We start from the raw sequence: 23,982 nt of genomic DNA on the forward strand, positions 1-23,982 counted from the left end.
TTAAGTAGTAAACCTTAAAATTTTATATTATGAAAAGGAAGGTTAGCTCTGATGATATTACTTGGATTTATATAATCGGAAAGATTATTTAAAAGTGCAGGACACATTATGTGTGAAGCACTGATTATCAGTAATTTTTCATACTTTATAAACTACCATAGCATAGCTGAACTGAAATGTCTATTTAATCACCCTTCTACATTCTCAGTATTATATCCATTTTAGTTATATTCATGATGACAAAGATGTTGAAATATAAATTAATGTTATAATAAAGTTGAAAATAAACTGAGAATTTTAAGGGAGTAAGGAAATAGGGAAAGTGTTGATTGCTTGAAAGTATTTACAGCCTGCTGTGTGTATCTTGTGTCATTTATTTGCCATGTGTAGTGCTGAAAAGTGTCTTTTATGTATAGCTGCCTTGGCTGTCGAAGAGCTTGGCTTTGAGCGATTTCATGCATTAATTCAGTAAGTAACATTGGAACATTTAAAATACTTACTCTGTGGACACATTGCCACTTTAAGTCTGTTCATACTGTGCAGAGGTTCTTAGTTTTACATAGAAATGCACTACTTAAACATAAATTTTAAATCCATTGCTTCAGAATTAATTTGCCTTTAAAATAGTTTGTAAATGTATAAATTATGCTGAGTCCTTAATTAACTATCCAAATACGCTTTTTAAAAACATTAAAAAGCTTTTTCACCATTACAATGAAAAAAATCATTTTAGCTTAATGTTTTTGTGTCTTTAACAAATATAAAAATTTTTAGTGGGATAAATATTAGAATTATTTCTTATTTGCCAGTATCTGTTTCTATACCTTTTATTAAGAATGCCTATATTTTTGTTAGAGCATTTAAACTTTTTATTACAAAGCTAAAGGTAAAGATGGCTGTTGATAGAATTATGGGTGGCATTTGGTTTAAAATGTAACATTAATTTCTTTTAAAAGAAGCCGCAAATGTAAGTTATCTTTGGCATTCAGATATTTGTTAAGTAATTTCTAGGATTTAAAAAGTGAAGTGTTCTTTTTGTTTACCCCCTCTTACAAGAAGGCCACCCTATTGTTTAAATAACTGTATATTATTGAAGAATTTACTGATGCCAGACAGTTCACCTAAGAGATGAAGAGGTTCCCTGCCAAGTAGGTGTTCTTTCTTAATGATACATATCGTATATTGTGATAGTTGTCAGAAATAGCTTTTGGTTTTAGTGGCTAAATTTGTATTTGAAAAATTTAGAAACGTCCCAAAAGTTTCCTGTTTGTATGTGTATGTTTTAATGTATAAGAAAATTTAAAAATTTTCCCTTTTATGAATGTAGTTAATCTCATCATGATACCAATACTTAATTCTTTTTTTCCCCCAGAAAAAGATCATTCAGAAGTTTACCAGAATTAAAAGATGCTGTCTTGGACCAGTATTCAATGTGGGGAAATAAATTTGGAGTATTGCTTTTTCTGTATTCTGTATTACTGACAAAGGTGTGTTCAAGAAAATGCTTTTTCTGCCTTTGATTAATGTTATTTAGTGCTGTTTTTCCTGCCGTGATGAGTAATTTTATTCCTGATGCTGTTTTTAAATTCTTAGAATAAAAATCTTTTACGCTGAAAATTAGTTAATTTCTGTTTCCTCAGCACTCACTCGTTACTTAAGCAGTTTCATACTTACTTTCACCTCTGCTCTTTTGGACTACAGAGATTATCAATAATGTTCTCATTGTGAAATGCTGTCAGTTCTTCCAAATTGTGTTTCCTTTGATCCTTCCGTGTAGCACTTGACCCCTTAACCCCTTCTGGAAGCTGTTTTTGACCTTCATTCCCTTTCTTGATTTCTTTTTTTTTTTTTTTTGATAAATCACTGTGTGTTTTCCTTCTATAACGTCTCACAATTCTTACTTTGTTTTGTTTTCTTTAATAGCTTCCTTTCCTTCTTTACCTGTTACCTCCTGCTCTTTTCTCTCCTCCTCTAAATTTTTGTATTCCAGAAATTTTCTTCCCTGGATCCAGTATACCTTTTATGGATATATCATTTACTCAGGTTACCTTTATAAATAGCTATTTAATAGTTCCAGTATGTCCCTTTCTAGTCCTACTCTTTTTCCCCAAATACCAGTCTCATAGCTCTAGTAATGTGTTAGTCTCAGTTGACTATCCTATTAGATCTATCATGTCTGAAATCAAACTTCTTTTATTTGACAAATGTTTTTTGAGCATTGACTCTATGCTAAGGACTATGTTTGTATTAATAATATGGGATACATTTTTAGTGATATGTATTTAGTGTTGTAAAAAAAATGACACATTAATAATTCCATTACAGCAGTGTGTTTTGGCGTTTGGTGTTCTGTCTGAACCTATTAGATGGAATCAAGGGCACACTGTTTCTAGTAGGGACCATCTGACAGAGATAGGACCTTGATGCATGAGGGCAAGTTTTCTGTATGGAAAAGCGGGAGGAAATTTTTTCCAGCAGTGGGCACTGCAAGTATAAAAGTGTAAGGGATTGAGGGTATAATGCAGGTTTAGGGAGCTCTAAGTAGTTGAGCCTTAACTGCAGCATAAGACACCATAGAGGCAATTGTGGAAGATGAGACTGGGCACATATGTAAGAAAAGACAGAGTATGAAGGCCTTTCTGTGTACACTGTGCAAAGAGTAGGTTTCATCTGCTCAGGATTGGAACACAGTAAAAAGTTGGAACAAGGGAGTGACAAGATCTTTTTGTTGATAAAAGATGTATTAAATTGGGATAGGGAGTTGTGATGGATGGAGTTGGTGTTTGTAGTACAAGACTAGAGTCAGGAAAACTAGAAAAGTGGTATTGAAATAAGAGAAGCGTAAACTAGGACAGGTCATGGAATGGAAAAGAAAGGGAGCATATTTAGAAATGTAAATAAATACTTATTTGGATTATTAAATATAAATATAAATAAGAGAACCAAAAGTGCTTAGTTGTGTAGATGTTGGGAGTAGCAGTGATAGTGGTATCTAAGATGACTGGTTTCTTGTAAGTTCTTGACTGTTCAGTATTCTCTAACTTCATAATGCTCAAAACGTTTGGTATCTCCTGTTTCTTCTTCTTTACAGACAATAAATTATCATGCAAGTTGTCCTTCCTTGACTTGGTCTTTAAAATGATATCTGCTTCCTCATTAGTGATTGTGTCGCTTGTTGATAGTATTCATCTTGACATTATCATAGCCTGATTTGTATTGTTTACAAGGATGGCACATGCAAGAGCTCATGCTTCTTTGCTTCCCCCTTCAGGATTTAGTCATTCATTAAAAATCTTGGTTGTTAAGTAATCATCTATTTAATTCTTAGAAATGATAGAACCAACGGCTAAAGTTAAGTGAATAGAACAATGAATGGCAGTTGATCTTTGTCCTTTTTGGAACTGATGAGGTTACAATAAGTAGATCTTCTGGTCCTTATCCAGTATCTAGAACTTCTGGGAGCTGAGCGCCCTTCTGGAGGTTTAGAAAATATCAGGAAATTGCTTTTTAAGAAAAGAAGGCACTTCCTGCCCTTCTAATTTGCATTTTGTAAGTATACATTTGAATGACCAATATTTGTGAAGTAATACTTAAAATCAGAAGTAAACCTTCCATTTTATGTACCAGTTCAGTAATTAAAATGCAAATTATTTACTGTTATATCTCTATCAGTATTCATGTGTGTATGTATTTACTGCAATAAGTTTTTACATAATCTAAAAAAAATCAGTTTCCTTAACAGGTTCATATTCATTTAACTTTTAAATAATTCATTTATTAAATAATTTCTCCTTTCTCCAATTAAAAGTTAATTCTCTCTACTTGCCCCTTTAACCAACAGTATATATTTCATCCATGAGTGTTCTTCATATAGAGCCCATGAAAGAAAATAAAAGATATTTGAGGAACTACTTTTTACAGTTACCTCAAATGTCCCCCCACTTCAAATCTGAGTTACTCATGGTAGAAAAGTTACTTAAATAATTGTATTAGTTTATAGTGTAAACTAGTCAGTTTTTAAACTATCATAATTTTCATTTTAGTTTTTTAAAATAAGTCAATGAGTTCTTTGTTTCTTTAGGGCATTGAAAACATAAAAAATGAAATTGAAGATGCAAGTGAACCCTTGATAGATCCTGTATATGGACATGGCAGGTAATTAACTAAAATCTCTTGTCTCCTCATGTGAACTCTAGTTTTTAGAAACCTGCCTTACGATAAAACATGACTGAGTTAGGTAATTTTGCTTGTCAGTGGTGGTAACAGGATAACATCTATGGATTTGAGCACTTCTTTGTTTTATGCATTGTTTGCTTGATGTATGAAATGTTAATTTCATTTTATGTATGCATTGTATTTATTGTGGCAAATATTTTAAGATAACAGTGGGGAGGTATTTTAACAAATCCATTTATGATTTTTTAATGATAAAATTTATTCATTTTGACTTAGAAATAATTATATCTTTGTAAATGCTTCTCTGCTTGGGAGAAAAAAATTACCAATTTTCCTCTCGGACCACCCTCCTTCTCAAGCTTTTTATGGCTATTTTTACCAAAAATCAATGAAACAGTGATAGTTAAGCTACTCTAATACATGAGTCCTTCTTTTTAGACCTTTCTGCCTCAAAGATGAAAATTCATGTATCTTTCATCAAAGACAAAATATTAATAATTATATATTCATTTTTAAAGATTGTAAATATTAAGTAAATTATTAGTCTATCATTTTTTATCCATTTAAATATAGCTTAAAGTTGTTAAATGTATGTGAATATGTAGAACAATAAATACCACTGTGCTGATATACTTAGTGATACATTTAGCAAGGCCGAATATATAAAATGGAACATGTAAGGTTTTCCCTGACTTTGTAAATTCTTACATAATTTAATGTGAAAAGTGATTACTTTATACCTTGCTGTAGGAATTGTTTGATTTGGCAACTAGTTATATTCATATTTAATTGCTTTTTAATATTTATTAATAGCCAAAGTTTAATTAATCTCCTGCTGACGGGACATGCTGTTTCTAATGTATGGGATGGTGATAGAGAGTGCTCAGGAATGAGTAAGTATATTCTTTGTTATGTTGCTCTCTTTGATGAATAATATTTCAGTGGAATACAGCTGATTTTTATTCATCTATTTAATGGCTCTACATTACCTAGAAATTAAGTGCTTTCTAATAGAAGAATCCTTTACAGTTTTCAAGGCACCAAAATGTTGAGACAATTAATCTTGGAGCCAGGTGATCTTGGGTTCAAATCCCAAATGTATGACTTTAGTCAAGTTACTTCTCAAGCCTTTCATTTTCTCTGGTATAAAACTGGGATTTATGACTCTTAATATATATAAACATAGTGCATATTTATTCAGAGATAGTACTGCATTCTTTGCTTAAAATTGAGCATTACAAAGCCTGGTGAAGTGAAATATTTACTTTGGGTTTTTGCCTATATTACTTTTAATGTGCATACTTTAAAACACAGAGCAAATTTAATACTGAGACTTTTAAACTACCAACTCTTCCACTACCACTTCCATTTCTGGTCTCAATTATTTCTTTCCTGTGGCTTCACGTGTTGCCAGGCACATTGAAATGGATCCTATTTTGGCCAGTCCATTCCATTAAGGAGAGCTGATACATAACTGAATGAAATTACCTTCAATTTATTACTGGGTCAGTCTGAATTCATTTATTTATTCATTTATCTTAAATTGAGTAACCACAGTGTGCCTCTATGAAGTATGTAGTGTAGGACACGAAGCTCCAGAGTTCTCAGAGCTCACAGGCAAACAGAGCAAATATAATTGAGAAAATAATAGTTACCACTTTTTGCTCCCATTGAAGTGATTCATGATCTTCCATTTGAATTTTTCTCTAATTCAGAAATGTGTAGTTAATTAACAGAAACATGAAAGGGTATAATATTAAGGAAAAATCATTAAAATTAAAACCAGAATTTTAGAATTTTCAGAATCATTAAAATTAAAACTTCAGAATTCAGAAAGTACCACAGTAAAACCCATTGTACTGTTTAAGAAATTTAAGAACTAAGTTCACTTCTTATTTAATTCATATGCAAAATTATTTACTTAGTGGTGAGGTTAGAATGAGAACCAAGTTTTGCTGATTTCTAGTAAAGGTCAGAGTTTAAACAGTGAAATTCATGAATAAAAACTACAAATTATCTTGCTCACCTCTGTGTAATTGAGCTTATCCTATTCTTCAGCCTTTATTCTGATTGATAACGGAAAGCATTTAATTCTGTCAATGAAAAAAAGTCTCATCTCAGTCTCTCTTGGGTAATATACAGGTTTTCTAGGTCTCTCTGTTTCGCTCTCACCTGTGATGGCTTCTGCACACTCCCCTCTTTCTTCTTCTTCCAGTTGTTTCTGGACCTTCAGGTATCTTATCTCATATGATTAGGGAAGCAATAGGTGTTTGCTGAACTTGGGTCGAGGTGCCTCATCCCACTTGACCCTCTGTCCTTGCTGCTGCTTACTGTATGCTCTGGCCTGACCCTTCCCACACTGTCTTTAGCGCATCACTCTCTCTCACACTTGGTACCCATCGGTGTGGTTCATCTTTCCATGCATTCTCCGGATTCTCGATAGCTTATCCTAGTCCCCAAACCAGAATACTCCTCTGCCTCCCTCGGCTTTTCCTCACCCAGCTTCTCGTAGACTGAGGTGAGGTACCTTTCATTGGCAGGATTAATAGTCAGAATGAGGTTTCAAGAATAGGAGGCTCCATGGTCGGGTGCAGTGGCTCACACCTGTAATCCCAGCACTTTGGGAGGCCGAGGTGGATGGATCACCTGAGGTGAGGAGTTCGAGACTAGCCTGGCCAACACAGTGAAACCCCTTCTCTACTAAAAATATAAAAATTAGCCAGACGTGGTGATGCACGCCTGTAGTCCTAGCTACTCAGGAAGCTGAGGCAGGAGAATTGCTTGAACCCGGGAGGTGGAGGTTGCAGTGATCTGAGATCGTGCCACTGCACTCCAGCCTGGGCGACAGAGTGAGACTCCGTCTCAAAAAAGAGAAAAGGAATAGGAGGCTCCTTAGGCAGCTCTTGCCGTGAAGCCGTTACTTCCTTTACAGAATATATTAGTCAATTATCAGTTTCAGTTCTTGAGACGTACACATACATCGTTTTTGTTTCTTGAAATAATGCTTTTCAAGGCTGTCATCTTGCTGTGGACCCTTTTTCTGTGTAGTTTAAAAGCCAAAACTAAGCAATAACTTTGAAATGCTAACTTGCAAAAGAAAATCAGATCTGTTTCTTGCATTTTGGAATGTTTACTTGAAGCGAACTGTTTTCAATCATCAAACTTAAAAATGAGAAAAATACCCCATTTATCTTTCACTGAACTTGTTGGTTTTTCCTAGATAACACATAGGACACATTTTCTCTCCCGCTGCCAGGCTGGTGACTACTGCTAGAAAAGAAACCTTATTATCAGTTTTATTGGTTGGGTATACTCTAAATTAATCCTACTTAAACTCATTTGAATTCTCACTGCTGACTGCACATTGTAGCTCTTTTTTCTGCTCCTCATAACTCATTTATCGACAGCTGCTTAAGGCAGTGGATTCAAACCCCTTCTCCTCCTTATCTGTCTCTAACCTTACCTCTGCCCACTCACTCTCAGCTGACTTTATCTCAAGTTGTCTTTTTTCACCATATTCTTTTTTCCTGTTTTAGAAGAACTATATATCTTTCCAGAGTTACTGTTGATTCCATTTATAGTCTCTTCTATTAAATGTGACTCTCTTCCCTGGTCTGCACAAAATTTAGGTGGCTTCTGCTGCTTAAAACAAAAACCGTGATGTGTAACGACCAGAAAGCTTCTTTCTCTCCATCCTTTTACCAGCAGAATTTCCTTCCCTGCATTACTAAAATATTTACTCTTTATGATCTGAAATCTGTGTCATTTGCTCTTCTAAAGCGAACCTCACTACCTGCTAAAATCATAGCGTTTTCTTACCCCTCATTTTCCTTGAAGGGGGTACACTGCATGACTCATTTACTAACTCTGTACCACGGACAAGAATCTTTGGATTAAAATCTCAGTCTCAGCTTCTTCTCTATAAATGGGGCAGATATCTACCTCTCAGGTATACTGTGGAATTTAAATAAGATAAACTCCCATGCCATCTCACGTATGTATTATAGCACTCAAGACTAACATGTAGTGTAAGAGGCAGTATATCATAATGATTAAGTATGTTAGCTGTGCGGAATTAGACTACTGTGGTTCAAATCTCAGTTGTGCCATTTATTAAACTGTGGAATTAAACAAGATACTTCACTCAGTGCCTCTTTCTCATCCTCTAATGGGAATGATTATCACAGGATAGTTAGAATGAGGTGAGAAAATGGCAAAAAAGATATTCATCAAGTCCTTAAACACTGTTCAATACATGTTTGCCACTGCTGCATAATGAGCACTCTTAACAACTAGTTCTCAAACTTGTCTGCACATCACAATTACCTAGGAGAAATTTAAAATCATCGATAGTTGTAACTGCCCTTTGTAGAAAATTGAAACAGTCGAGGGCAAAGATTGTTATGCAGCTTGCCATAATGTTTCTGATGTTAATTTATTCAACAAGCTTTATTTGAAAACCTGCTAGTTATTTGTACCTTACTGTCAGGTATCTAATGACTTGCTGAGTCCTCGAGATTCTCCATTCTTGAACTTTCTCTCACAGAGGCCAAGTGGTACTGCAGGACACTGCGCCATGGTGGAACAAGTAGAGACCTTGGGAGTGGTGATGACGCCAGTTAGTTTATGCCTCTGCTGTTTGACTGTGGGCAAACTACTAAGTTATCTGAGCCTCGGTTTTCTTACCTGTGCATTGAGGTTAAAAATAGACATATTCACATACGCTGCCTAGCACAAGCACAGAAATGCTAGCTGCTCTCTTTTTTTCTTCCTTTGCCAAGTCTGTTGTGGTCTCCTTACTCTCACCTGTCTACACTATCATGCTATAGCTTTCTATCAGTCATTCCACTCCAGTATATTCTACAAACTGACAGGTTAATGATTTTGTTTTACATGTCCTGTTAGGTTATTTCTCTGCTCAGTGCCTTCAGTGACTCTCTTGCTAATGCTTACCAACCAAAGTTTCAGCTTCTTAGCGTTCAGGAGCGTCTGTGTTCCTACTCAACCCTATGTTTATAATCTTTTACTAGTCTCCTTCACAAATCCAGTGCCTTAATCCACTGGTTCTCAAACTTGGCCGCACATCACAATTAACTAGAAGAAATTTAAAATCATATGCCTAGGCCCTACCACCTAGAGATTGTAATGGAATTGTTCTCAGCTGGAATCTGGGCATTTATATATTTTTAAGCAAGTGATACTGAGTAGTCAGGATTAAGAACCACTGCTCTTTTCAGATGGCTAATTGTACTTTCCCCCAAATGTCCTCCTGCTCATTCCATCTGACTCCATTAAAATGTTAACTCCTACTTAATGTCTCTCCACCTACCCCTACAGCAGGAAAAGTTTTCTCCTCCCTCTGATCATATATGGTGCTTTACCTCAGTCTGCTTCATTCTATTATACTTCGCATCATAGTTATTTGTGTACGTGTTCTTATTTCTATAAACGAGGTGCATAGGCTTTTGAGGGAAACTAAGTTTTTTCTGTGGACCAGTGTAGGCGTTTTAGAAATAGGATCTTAATCTTTACAACAACCCTTCAAGGAAAGTATTACTCTGTATGTTATAAAGAAGGAAACTGAAGCCTACAGAGGTAAAGCAACTTGCCTAAGAATTTTCAACTAGTAACAATTTAATTATAATTTTTCTTTCTATATTACCTCCTACTATGTTGTCAGAGCAGGAAATAAGTCCAGTAAATGCTGAATGAATGTATGTCTGATGTCAGTACATGTATTTTTTTCCTAGTCTGTCTTTTTGCCTTGAGTTTCCTTATGGTAAACATTTAGATTGTTTCCATTTTTGGCTCTAAGAAACTGCCGTAGTAAACATATTTTGTATATAAGTATTTCCGTATATATTTAAGTATACCTACAGGTTAGATTTCTGAAAATAGAAAGTATATTGAAATTTTAGGCATCTGTTAATTTTTTTTTTTTTTTTTTTTTTTTTACTTACAGCTTTATTGAGAGTCACATATGCTTGTCACCCATTTAAAATGTACAATTCAGTGTTTTAAATATTTTCTCAGAGTTGTGTAGCCATCACCACAATCAATTTCAAAACATTTCTATCGTCCCAAAAAGAAACCCTGTTCCCATTAGCAGTAACTCCTTATACTTCCTTCCACGCCAGCCCTGGCAACCGCTCATCTACTTTCTGCTCTATAGATTTGCCTGTTTGGGCTGTTTCATAGAAATGGAATCATACACTATCTGGTCTTTGGTGACTGATTGATTTCACTTAGTATAATATTTTCACGTTGACCATGGTTTAGCATGTACCAGTACTTCACTCCTCTTTATTGATGAATAACATACCATTGCACAAATGTACCACATTTATTTATTCACCAACTAATGGACATGTGGAGTGTTTCCACTCGGCCATTATGAGTAATGCTGTGAGGAACATTCATATACAGGTTTTTATGAGATCTATATTTTAGTGTTTCTTTGCCATAGACCAAGGAGTTGCAATCCTGGGTCATACAGTAACTCATAAGATTTAACTTCTTGAGGAAAGGCTGTTAAATTTTGATAGATAATGCCAGATGTCCTTCTAAAATTTGCTTTATCAACTGCTAAAAGTATAAACTTACTCTTTCAAGTGTGTAGGAGAGTTCGTATTTTTCTGCATCCTGCCTGACACTTAGAATTGTCCATCTTTAACATTTTGTCAGTTTGTTGACAAATTTTAGACTGTTTTAATTCACATTTCTCTGGTGCTCATTGAGCCTGAGCTTGATCATCTCTTCATGTGTTTGTCAGTTTTTAGTCATCGTCTTCTGTGAATTTCCTCCTCCCATCTTTTTGGCATTTGGGGAGAAGGAGCTATTTTCTTTTGTTCGGTTTCTAGGAGGTATTTATAAATTCTCTTAGTTCTTTCTGTATTTGACCTTTGCTGCAAGTATTGTCACCCAGCCTTCTCTCTCGTTAACTTTGTTAATGATATATTTTCTTATACCCAAGGCTTTTATTTATTTATCTATTGAGACAGAATCTCACTCTGTCACCCAGGCTGGAGTGCAGTGGTGCCATCCCAGCTCACCGCAACCTCTGCCTCCCGGGTTCAAGCACTTCTTCTGCCTCAGCCCCCCGAGTAGCTGGGATTATAGGTATACACCAACACGCCCAGCTAATTTGGTATTTTTAGTAGAGATGGGATTTGACCGTGTTAGCCAGGCTGGTCTCGAATTCCCAACCTCAGGTGATCCGCCCGCCTCGACCTTCCCAAGTGCTGAGATTACAGGCATGAGCTACTGTGTCTGACTGGCTTTCATATTTGTGAGGTTAAATCATTTGGTCTTTTTTTTATATGGCTTCTATTTGAGCTTTTTTTTTTTTTTTTTCCTCCCGTTAATATCAGTTTGATGTGTCTCCCACCTCCAGATTTTTTATTTTCATTTTTTAGAGACGGGATCTCACTCTGTCACCCAGGCCGTAGTGCAGTGGTGCAGTCATAGCTCACTGCAGCCTTGAACTGGGCTCCAGTGATCCTCTTCCCTCAGTCTCCCAAGTAGCTCAGACTACAGACGTGCACCATCATGCCTGGCTCCACCCCAAGATTAAACTAATATTCTCTAGTATTTTCCAAGAATACTTCTGTGGGCTTTTTGTTTTTTAATGTTTGGCTCTTTAGTCTATCTGGATTATGTTTTTATGAATGGTATGAGTTGGGGATCTGCCTTTTGACTTTTTCTCAAAGAATTATCTAATGTCCTAATTCCAGTCAGTTCTCCACAGATAGGAAATACATTTTTTGTTAGACACATTTTTCCATATTTACATGTTTTTATTTCTTCTATTTCACTGATCTATTTACTTGTGACTTCTTATGCAAAACTTCACAATTACATAGTTTTATAATATACTTTGTTATTCATTAGCATGTTTCCTGACATTATACTTTTACAAAATTGTCATAGTCATTTCTACATTATCTATTCCAGTTGAACTTTTCTCTCAGCTTTTCAAGTTCCAGTTTTAAGACATCTTTGAAGATTTGGATTGATTATATTGTATTTATAGGTTATTTTGAGGAAATGATATCTTCACAATATTATCTTCCCAACTATATTGTTTTGTACATTCTTTAGTAAAAATTACTTAGTGTTTTATATAGATTATATGGTCCTGAATCCATATACTTCATTCTGCCCCAGCTTTTGAAACCATCTTTTGTTTCTCCAATAGAGCAGAAATATGGTACAATAGAAGTAATCAAACTAAATGCATTCTTGCCCATTCTTTCACAGTGGCTAGTGTGATATTTTTCAAACTCAGTGAGATCATGTTTCTCTCTCCCTTAAAACCACTCAATGGCTGCCTTCCCTATGCACTTAAAATAAAATCCAAACTCCTTCTAAGGCTCTCAAATCCTTTTGTGGTCTGTTTCCTCTCTACCTGCCATCCATCTTCATTTTGTACCGTTACATGTATGTTGAGCTAAAGTTTTCTTTGATTTTGATCTTCTGGAGATTAATTTTTTCATGGTCTCTTTTTTATCTTAAAGAAATTCTTCAGTATTTGTATATTAGTTTTGTCCATAGTATTTTTGTATGCTTATTTGATGGTTATTTTTATTTATAATTTTCTTTATGGGATAGGGAGTCAACTCTTGTAATTCAGAAACCCAGAAGTTTCATAGTTTTTTGTGGGGTTTTTTGTTTTGTTTTGTTTTTATAAAAAGAAATCAGTATTAACAGCCAGTCCAATGCATAGCTAATTGAAAGATGATGGACTCATACATAGAATAATGCATATGTTAATTAGCTTAGTTTAGCCATTCTACAATGTATACATATTTCAGAACATGTTGTACACCGTAGATATATACAACTTTGTCAATTAAAAAATAAACAGAAATGGATATTATAGTTAGGCCAAAAAAATCATGTTTCTTTGGTGCTTCTGTGCTTATATTCCACTTAATATGTGGAACTCCTAAAAATGCAGTCAGAAACTGAATGAGTCTTCATGGTTTGTTTCATTCTCTTTTATAAGATAATCAGGCTGGACATATTGGCTTGTGCCTTTAATTTCAGCAGTTTGAGAGGCCAAAGCAGGAGGATCACTTGAGGCCAGGAGTTTGAAACCAACCTGGGCAAGATGGCAAGACCCTGTCTCTGATAATAAAAGATAGTAAATTAATTCTGGCAAAGAAAACAAGAATATTAATCACAAAGTAATTAGAATTTTTTGCAAATGTGGAGTACATGCTTGGGACCAGAAGCATTTCAGATTTCTGATTTTTTTTTCAGATTTGGAAATATTTGCATTTTTCCTTACTAGTTTAGCATCCCTAATCTGAAAATCTGAAATCCAAAATGCTGTAATGAGCATTTCCTTCGAGAGTCATGTTGGCTCTCAGAATGCTTCAGATCTTGGAGCATTTTGGATTTCAGATTTTCAGATTAGGGATACTTGAAAATAGACTTTCAAGGCTTATTGAGAAAGTCTCATACAAATAAATTCTGTAAATTGTAACGTGAGAATATTATATCCTCACTGTATTACAACTTGGCATAAAAGTAAATTTTCCTAGTGTGATGATGCTCTTGAAACTAACATAAGAAGGTAAAAATGTTAAGTATATATTCTGTTTAAGAAAATAGGCATAATACATTTTTAAAATATTACCATCCAGACTAGGTGTCTAAGCATGTGTTTACTGATCAAATCTGAATAGTTCATTACCCAAGAATTATGAACAACTAGTTTGCTGTATTTAGTAACATGATAATATTATTAGACATTTGTTTAAAAACCCAGGGAAACAGATGATGTAGTATCTAATTGTAACACTAGGTGGTGGTAACTGATTTTAGAAATTAAACTGTGAAACTGTTTCCCAATGTGTGTATTCTTTTTACATGAAAACATTTAAAGTTGCTTACATTTCAGAAGGAAAGGGAGAGAAAAGTTTGCAAAGATATGAAGTATCCATTTATACCTATTTGGGCTGTTCTCTCCCTTGTTTTGCTTTAACCTGAAGATTCTAAGACCTTTTAATCTTATGCCCTTTATGTTCTTATGGAGGATCCCAAAGCAAATAATCAATGTTTTTCATGTTAGACATTGAGAAATTTTTAAATATGTATTAATTCACTTTAAGTATATGAAAAAATGGTCAACATCACTAATCATGAGAGAACTACAAACCAAAACCACAGTGAGATGTCATCTTACCCCAGTCAGAATGGCTGTTAAAAAACAGCAAAAGAAGTGTGGCGAAGATAGGGAAAAGAGAACTCCTATATGCTGTTGGTAGGAATGTAAACTTGTACAGCCGCTATGGAAAACAGTTTGGAGATTTCTCAAAAAAAACTAGGATTACCATTTGATCCAGCAATCCCACTACTCAGTGTCTACCCGAAGACAAAGAAATCAGTATATCAAAGGAATGCCTGCACTTGCATGCTAATTGCAGCACTATTCGCAATAGCAAAGATGGGGAATCAACCTAAGTGTCCATCAACATGTCAATGGATAAACTGGAATTCTATAAACAATGGAACTGTATTTGGCCATAACAAAGAATGAAATCCTATTATTTGCAGTATACATGGATGGAACTGGAGGTCATAATCTTAAGTGAAATAAGCCAGGAACAACAAGACAAAATCACATGCTCTTGTATGTGGGATCTAAAAAATTTGATCACATGGCAGTAGAGAGTGGAATGGTAGATAACAGAGACTGGGAAGGGTAAGTGGCGGGCGGTGGGGGAAGCATGAGGGGAGTGGGTTAGAGTACAAACATACATACAGTAAGATGGAATAAATTCAGTATTTGATAGCAGAGTAGGGTCACTATGCTTAACAAAACCATTGTACTTGAGTGATGGAAATTCTTCATACCCTGGCTTGATAATTATGTAGTATATGTGTTTAAAAAAATTTCACATTTACCTGCTAAATTTGTAGAAATAAAACATAATTTAAAAAAACAAAATATACCCATTATTAACATAAATAACATTTTAATAAACCATTAACAAAAATTAAGGAGAGTGACATTGTTTTAAATTTTTGCAAATCCCTTTAATGCTTGGCTTATTAGTAGACAGCCGGATCTTCATATATGCTTATAAATGTAGTCTGATACAACATAACAGATCATTCAACCTCTGTAAAACTCTGTAAAAAGGTAATTAACATCATATTATGAAAATCATGTTGATCTCACATAGTCTCTAAAAGGGTCCTGTGGTCCCTAAGGAATCCTAAACCACAATTAAAGAAGCATTGCTCTCCCCGATCTGTGCCTGTAAGAAGCTACTGACAAACTGTATGTATATGCACCTTCTATTAATTTTGGATTTACTAATCCAGAAAGTTAAACTGTCAGCTCTTGCCTCACACAATCTAGATGTTGTAGTTAAGGCTACATAGTAAAATGTTGGCCACAAAAAAGACAGAGTTAATATTCTTATTACATTAATTGATAAGAAAATATATCCTAATGGAAAAATGGACAAAACATGACCAGATGGTAAAAAGGATGCAAAATTATAAATATATTATGTTCACAGTGAACATAATTTTTAACCAGAAAGAAGTGCTTTTTAGATATATTATGGACCCGAATATATTATTATATTAATGTATGTTAGCTAAAGGATATCGTTTATGAAAAGACTTCATTATCATCACATTTTTGTTCTCTGTGGTGTGTCTATTCTGACTTACCCACATCCATAACTTTAACTCTCATCTCTATGCTGACGATTCCCAAATCTTTATATCCAACCCTGACCTTTCTCTCCTGTATTCCTGAGCCTTACTTCCAGCTGTTTATCCCTCTCTAGCTAGAGCGCGTAAAGGTACCTCAGTCCCAGCTTGTCTAAAACCAAACTCATGTTACCTCTTGACACGAGTCCAGAACCTACTTCTTAGTTCTCTGTTAATCACTATTTATCATGTTCCCCAGGCCAGAAACATTTAAGGAAACTTTGCCAAATTCTTCATTCCTTAAATGCATTGATTTTTCATATCTGTTGTTTCTTCTGCTTTGAATTTTCTTCTCATCTTCTTTTTGGCCTGGAAAACTATAATATGCTTCAAGATTCAACTACCTGTTAGCACTTTTATAAGCCTTCCCTAACACTGTAAGCAGATACTATCATACCACTCCATGTGTGTGTACAGAGAGACCACATGTTCTTTTCATCTGTCATCTTTGGTAAAGTCGGAGCCTTTCTATGGTGGAGATCATTTTCTATTCATCTTTATTTCTCCAGTCTTAAGCACGCGGCCTGTGTTTATTTACAGGAAAGAGGGATGGCATTAAATGCCCATGTTTTCAGTATTAGGCAAGTACAGTCACTGCTACCCAGTGATAAATTTTACCAGTGAGTAGCATATCCATTTTTGTGTTTCAAAATGAGAGTCAATTCAAGTTAGCCCTTTTACATGGGTATTAAGTCTCTTTGTCTTCTTGTATTTCTGTCAACAATTGCATGGATTTCAGGGAGTAAATTCTTTCATTTAAAAAGTTAACACTGAATATCAAGTTTTATAAATACATTTAATATACATCTGAAGTATCACATTTACCCACCACAAACCTGATCTAATGGTATTTTATAATGAGCAATACTGTAATGATTAGTTGACATTACCTTCTAATAAATACATGCTAAGTTTTAAAGTATAGTTTTGGGTAAAAGTTAAAAGTTTTGGTGTAGTATAAATATATATATATATATATATATATATATAAGTACGTTTCAAATTTATACACACTACTACAATGCTAAGTTTTCGTTTTTTTGTTTGTTTGTTTTGTTTTGTGTTTTTTTTTGCAGAACTTCTTGGTATACATGAACAAGCAGCTGTAGGATTTTTAACACTAATGGAAGCTTTAAGATACTGTAAGGTAAACTGATTTTTAAGGTACTTTAAATGTTTTTTTGTTCAGATGTCCACTATTGTGGATACTGTTTTGTTCCTCTGACAGCACATTTGAGCACAGCAATATTGTTCAGTACCACTCTCTTCTTCCTTCCTATCCCCTACCCTAAACCAGCAGGATTATTAAGTGTGGTTAAGCTGGCTGATTATGCTGAGTTTCCTATGCCAGGTCTATTGTTATTTTTTGTGGGAGGAGGGGCAGAACCCAGTACAAAATAATTCAAAAAAACTACAGACGTCTATTATTGAATATGAATTTATTTTTGGCAAAATGAGGATGAAGAAAGCACTGTTTCTTTATTACCTAATGAAGAATATGCTTCGCCAAAACAACTGGTAATACTTTATTAGGCAAAGAGAAAGAATTGCCAGATGCCTGAAATTCTGACTTTTATCTATTCCATCTGAAAAATGATTTCACACTAAAAAAAAATTCAAGCATTTTACAGCGTTAAACTCTTTGACACATGTACTAGGGTTAAGAACTGCCATGGAACTCTCATTTACTGCTGTTTATTTCATTCTCCTCCTACACAATCTGAAATCACCTGAAATGGGTATTGTAAATAATTTTAAATGGGATGTAAATCATTACTGACTTGAACTTCATAAGATGTCATGATTTGGGAGAAAGAAGTAGGTCTAGTTTCCTTTTTCATTAAAAAAAATTTTTTAAGTAGAGACAGGGTCTTGCTATGTTGCCCAGGCTGGTCTCAAACTCTTGACCTCAAGTTTTCCTCCTATCTTGGCCTCCCTCCCTAAGTGCTGGGATTACAGGCATGAGCCTAAGGCAGCTGGCCCTCCTTTTCTACTTTAGAACAGGGTTCCATAGCAGCGGTTCGGATGGTGATGATTATATGTAATAACAATAACTATGGTTTATTCTCTTTCTTTTTTTGTCAGACAGCTTTCCTTTTTCATGGTAACACTTGAACACTGGGTGATATGCATATGATAATCAAATCGGATTTGTCCTGCCCTTACTCTTTTAGTAGTGATCATATTGTTAAACAGTATTTTCAGTGACTTTTATTTTTGGTGACTTTAACTGTATAAGCTAAAGCTATTCTGAAACAGCCTGGCAACTAGAAAATCAAAGTGCGTCCCCTTCCCCCTAACGCATATACGCATACATTCATAGATCCTAAAGAGAGTTAAGCATGGAGGCGGGGGTTGGGGCAGGTGAGATGTGCTTGCATGCCTGCGTCTTGTATGATGCTAGGGGGTGGAGATTTTATATTTGGAAATATTTCCTGTGTATCCCTTAAGACGCTGATGGTCTTTGCAGTTGCATTGCTTTCTCTCTACTGCTGTGCTCCAACCACACTGGTGTCCTCTCACTTTCCCAGATATGCCCAGCCCTCTCCAGTGCTTGCTGTCCTTTCTGCGTGGAGTCATCCAGCTCTTGAGATGGATGGCTCACTCTCCCCTTCAGGCTGGACTTCAGATCGTACCTCAGAGACTTTTTTCTTGACCACTCCCTCAGTTACTCCTTTCCACAATATTTAATAGGAATGATTAATGACCCTTTTTGTTTACATAACTTTTTAAATCTTGAGTTTGCTTTTCTATTGTCTTCCCTAACGGAATATAGACTCTTTGGAAACAGGGACATTGCTAGGTACATATTAGGTGCTAGGTGCTCAGAAATATTTGTTGAATGAATAAATGGACATATTCACCAGAATTGTAAGGTTTTCTAAATGTGAGCTTTACTTTTACATTTTTCTCCTCAAGATCTTAGTGGGAAGTCAATCGCTGCTGTATATTCTTCTGTTTATATATTGCTGTAGTGTTTTAGCAGTTAACTATGGTTTTTGAATAAGATTTAAGGACTCTGTTAATGGCGCAGCAAAACACACTAACACTTGCGTAGGTGAAAGGCAAAACTCTGTTCCTTCCAACTGCAAATGAGAGAGGGAAGCCAGGCAGGGCCACATTGCAGGATTGCATCTGGGGACTGGGGTACAGCAAGCTGGAGCCATAGGAACAGCTTATGTACCTCATGTAGGATGGGGTCAGCTAGATTGCCTGGACTCCCCTGTGGATTGGCGAATTTGAATAATTCTGGGGGGCTCTTGGGTTATCCCTAATAGTCTGGTACTTGACTCCAGGGTGATTAGGGTGATCCCTGGAGTGTGGGAGACCTATAATGGTAGTGGCTGGAGTAAGAACTTAATTAGCTGTCTTTTTCAAGAAATGACTGGCTTCTAGTCAGGGCCTCAAAAGTGAGTCAAGACAGCATTTTTTGAAAATCTGTATTACACTACAGTGTTCATCTCTAATTTCTCAAATTCTATCTATATTTTACATTTACTTTTTATCAGATGCTTGGAGGAATGGCATTAAGGAAGTCATTGTGCTTTTGTTAATTTTGTAAGTCTGAACATTTCCCTATGCTTTGATAAGTGTAGCAGCTTTCCCTTTACAGATAAAATTAACATTTTGCAATACCATTTTGACCATACAAGCATTAATACAATTAAGGTGATGAAATGATCTCTTTCTCCTTCTCAACACACACATACAAACCCAACAAAGAATAAAGTGGCTATGGCTACTTTGACTCTACTTTAAAAAAAAAAAAAATAGATTTATAACTCACATACCAGAAAATTCACCATTTTAAAGCATACAATTCAGGACTTTTTAATAGATTCATGATGCTGTGCAACCATTACCCCAATCTGATCCCAAAATGTTTTCCTTACCCACAAAAAGAACCCTGAACCCGTTAGCAGTCACATGCTCCTCCCACTCAGCCCCTGGAAGCCACTGCTCTGCTTTCTGCCTCTGTGGATTTACCTCTTTTGTACATTTCGTACCAATGGAATCATATAGCATGTAGCCTTTAGTTTCTGGCTCCTTTCACTTAGCTTAGTGTTTTCATTGTTCATCTATGTTTTTACATGTGTTAGTATTTCATTCCTTTTTATGACCAAATAATATTCTTTTGTATGTTAAACCAGTTTTATCTGTTCATCAGTTGGGTTGTTTCTACTTTAGCTATTATGACTAGGGCTGCTGTAAACATTGATGTACGAATTTTTTGTGAACATGTTTTTATTTTTCTTTGGCATATACCCAGGAGTAAAATTACTGGTCAAACAGTAATTCTATTTTTAACTTTCTGAGGAAGTGTCAAACTGTTGTTCAAAGCGATTACACTTATTTATGCATTCAATATATTTTTACTATTATAAAACATTCCATGAGTTTAGCATTCATTTATTCTTTGATCTTTTTTTACTTCTACCTTAATTCAAATACACACTTTTTCTAAAAGAAAGGTTAATATCTAATCTGTTCACCACGTGAGGCACCATGTGATGTGATGGAAATCTATCAGAGTAGAAGTCAGAAAACCTAAGTTCTAATTCTAGCTCTGTACTATTTAGTTGCTTGAGATGAGACCAGGCACAGATCCTGTGTATTTCTCTGGTTCCATATATATAAATTCAAGGACTTGCACGGCTCACCTCTAAAATCCTTGTCCACTCTGGAACTGTGATCATATCTTTCCCTCTTTCTTTGTTCCTTTTCTTTTATTCTTCTCTGCTGTTCCCAAACCATCCTTCCTACTTTACTGACTCAACATTGCCACGTTAGCACATCTTACTCATCCCTCCCATCATAGGACAAAGATACTAGTTTCTCTGTCCATGGATACAAAAGAATACCTATTTTCCACTTTCCTCCTAGTGATAAGAATAAATTCCACAGGGCCAGGGTGGTGGTTGAAGCAGGGGCTGCTGGCTGATTAGGAAAGAATTTTTGGCCTGACTGCCGCAAACAGCCACTTGGAATTCCCCAATTATAGGCAGTCTGTAAGAAAAAGGAAAATGCAGCAAATTGTATTGGTAAGATTCATCATTTTTAAGTTAAAGTTTCTGTCTTCATATGAGAGTGGGATTGAATGACAGGAGCATGTTGGTTTTCGTAAATCTATTCTATTTGTTCAGTATTAAGCTTTTTTTTTCCTCAATCACACACACACAATTGTGTTCTCAAGTTTTTGGTATAGTAATGTTCACAGATTATATAACCTTGAGAGCAGGGTACAAATAGGGCTTTTTATACATTTTAAAGAGACTGTTCATATTGTGAAACTTTGAACTTACCTTCTATTATGAAGAGTCAAATAACAGGACACTTACATACTTAAATGGTTTAAATTGTAATTTTTCTTGATTGTCTGGGAACAAAGATGTTCTTTCCCTTTGATTATTCATAAATCTACTCATTTGATAAACTATAATTATTTTCCTTATAAAGTTATTATCAACAAGTTTATAGTTTTAGGGTTTGAGCTTTCTTGCTGAAATTCTAAGAAGTGGTCATTTTATCTAGTAACTTTAGCAAAACCTGAGAATGACTCTTAGCGCTAAATAGTTATCTCCGGCTGTGTTAAATCTATATTGTTGTTTTAATGTCAAAGTACAATATAAGCTCAGTACCGATAGTCTTCTACGCTCATTTTTACATTCAGCATTTGATCTCTGTGGGTGAGATGCTCGGGCACAATACATTATTTCAGTTAAATATAAATTGGACACTTTATGCGTCAGATATTTATGGGCAAATACTTAAGAGGCAGTATAAATTTTTAATTTGTTTATTTGTTTTATTTTGCTACATTTGTTCTAGGTTGGTTCTTACTTGAAATCTCCAAAATTCCCTATTTGGATTGTTGGCAGTGAGACTCACCTCACCGTATTTTTTGCCAAGGTATGCTTACAGCAGGATTTTTTTTTTTAAGTTATGACATCAGGCAAACAAATATTAAAAGTTCATATTTGGTTTGGATCTTTGTGCAAACTTCAGTCTTTTCCCACAACAAATGAATTGTTCAAAAATCTCAAAAACTAATACCGAAGAACGTACTGTTTTCCTGCTCTAAATCTGGAGTCTTTTAATCAAAATCTGTCATGATTTAGTTATAATTTCTTTTTCTTTCTTTAGAGCTTTAGCTTTTGAATTTTTTTGGAAATCACTGTTATGGAGAAAGCAACTGAATTTTGAAGTTTTAGATTGCTTTTCTTGTAAGTAGGATACAAGATTAACTTAGATGATACATGATGTAAAATGTTTTAATTACAGCATCTCCTTTGAAAAAAATTTTAAAATCTATTAGTAGTTCAATGGTATTGAAGTCAAATGCTCTTTTAAGATTGATTACTTCCTACAATTTTAATTTATACCTGATTACAATATTGAAATAGCTGAAACATATCTGAGTATTTCTTTTCTTTTCGTCTTTTTTTTTTTTTTTTTTTTGAGATGGAGTCTCACTCCGTTGCCCAGGCTAGGGTGCAATGGCACAATCTCGACTCACTGCAACCTACGCCTCCTGGGTTCAAGCGATTCTCCTGCTTCAGCCTCCCAAGTAACTGGGACTACGGGTGGGTGCCACCACACCCAGCTAATTGTATTTTTAGTAGAGACAGTTTCACCATGTTGGCCAGGCTGGTCTCAAACTCCTGACCTCAAATGATCTGCCCACCTCGGCCTCCCAAAGTGTTGGGATTACAGGCATGAGCCACTGTGCCCCACCATATCTGAATATTTCTATTTCAAATTCTTATAACAAAACTATTTTTAAATCTCAACTATAATCTGTATGTCATGTTTTTCCACAATTGAGTGGTTAAGAGCTTTGGCCTCAGACAACTTTGGTTTTAATCCCAGCCTTGCCACTTCCTAACAATTCTCAGCCCCCTTTCCTGTGTCTTTAAAATAGGGATTCGTAACAGTACCTAGCTTTTAGAATTGCTGTCAGGCTTAAATACAAAGTAATTAGCAGTGCCTAGTACAAATTAAATGCTCAGTAAATCTTAGCTGTGATCGTCGTCATCATCATCATATTTAGTATTCAAGAAACGTGTATTAAACATCTCTGGGATCATAGGTAACTTGATAGGTGGCTGAATGTTCGTAGGAAGATACAGAATTGTATTTTTGAGGTTTCTTCATTGTGCTTTCCTGATTTCTCCTTGCGCTTTTTGAGCATACATTTGTCAATGTAAGTTTATTATTTGTTTCTGTAGAAAGTACAAATGGTATAAATTATACCCTAGTCTGAATTGACAATGCTAATTTTCGTGAATGTAATTATGTATTACTGTATTTAACTTTATTGCATTGGCAAAAGTCCAGATAGGGGTTATAGAGCAAGATACATAATTACCTTTTCTTAAGCAAGGAGAGCTTTAAAATTAAACTCTTAAAAGTACAGAGTTACTGATACATTGCATTTAGTCTGAAAGCTTTTGCTATTTATTTCCCTCCTGAAGTAGAGAGAGGAAGTTAAAAAAAACAATGTGAACTACAAAAACTAACAATTACTAATTCCTGAGTGAGGATTTCGTTTTATACATTTCCATAAAAGAAAATTAATTCTGACTTACACAAAAATGTATTTTCAAACCAATTTTTAATCATGTTTATCTGCAACCTTATTCTCTAAGGAAAACTAATTATATGAAACTAAAAGGGTTAAATATAAAAGATGACAATATTTTAAATCTTAAGTTTTATAATTGATATTTAAGAAATGATTTTGTTGTCAGAACAGTAGGAGAGATTTCACAGAAGGTGAATACAAAGAACAGTGTCAAATGAGCTGTGAGTCTGAGGACGTTATCTGAAAAAGTTAGTGGTGTTGAGGGAGTTCCTAAGAGTGGAATAGGCCCTTCTTTATATGACATACACTCTTCCTACCTGTCCTGATACTTTTGTGGTTCCCGTCCCATTTGCCCATTGTGCTGTCGCATGTGTCACACAGCACACAGTTTCTAATTCCCATACTGTTTTCTGTGTGTTCCACAGCAGCCAGTTAACTTTGTCTAGGGCCTTTGTCTTTGTCTTTGGCCCACATTTTTATTCATA

The 23,982-nt window shown here is 35.1% G+C and overlaps 1 protein-coding gene across 7 annotated transcripts in view; it reads left to right on the forward strand.

The window, feature by feature from the left end:
• Positions 1 to 23,982, forward strand: part of MINDY3 (MINDY lysine 48 deubiquitinase 3) — an 82,242-nt gene that overhangs the window by 21,614 nt on the left and 36,646 nt on the right. For 4 of the 7 annotated variants that reach the window (XR_002733875.2, XR_002733874.1, XM_023223120.1 and 1 more), the window contains exons 5-10: positions 417 to 468; positions 1,373 to 1,487; positions 4,082 to 4,155; positions 4,990 to 5,069; positions 16,989 to 17,059; positions 21,742 to 21,822. Coding sequence is in view for 5 of the 7 variants with exons in the window: in XM_023223120.1 (XP_023078888.1) it covers positions 417 to 468; positions 1,373 to 1,487; positions 4,082 to 4,155; positions 4,990 to 5,069; positions 16,989 to 17,059; positions 21,742 to 21,822 (473 nt within the window). In the remaining 2 variants the exon portion in view is untranslated. Of the gene's footprint in view, positions 1 to 416; positions 469 to 499; positions 1,149 to 1,372; positions 1,488 to 4,081; positions 4,156 to 4,989; positions 5,070 to 16,988; positions 17,060 to 21,741; positions 21,823 to 23,982 lie in introns of those variants that run through there. The other 3 variants (XM_023223123.2, XM_023223124.1, XM_023223121.1) reach the window with 3 other exon arrangements.

Source organism: Piliocolobus tephrosceles, chromosome 9 (assembly GCF_002776525.5).
Source record: "Piliocolobus tephrosceles isolate RC106 chromosome 9, ASM277652v3, whole genome shotgun sequence".
NCBI classification, from domain to species: domain Eukaryota; kingdom Metazoa; phylum Chordata; class Mammalia; order Primates; family Cercopithecidae; genus Piliocolobus; species Piliocolobus tephrosceles.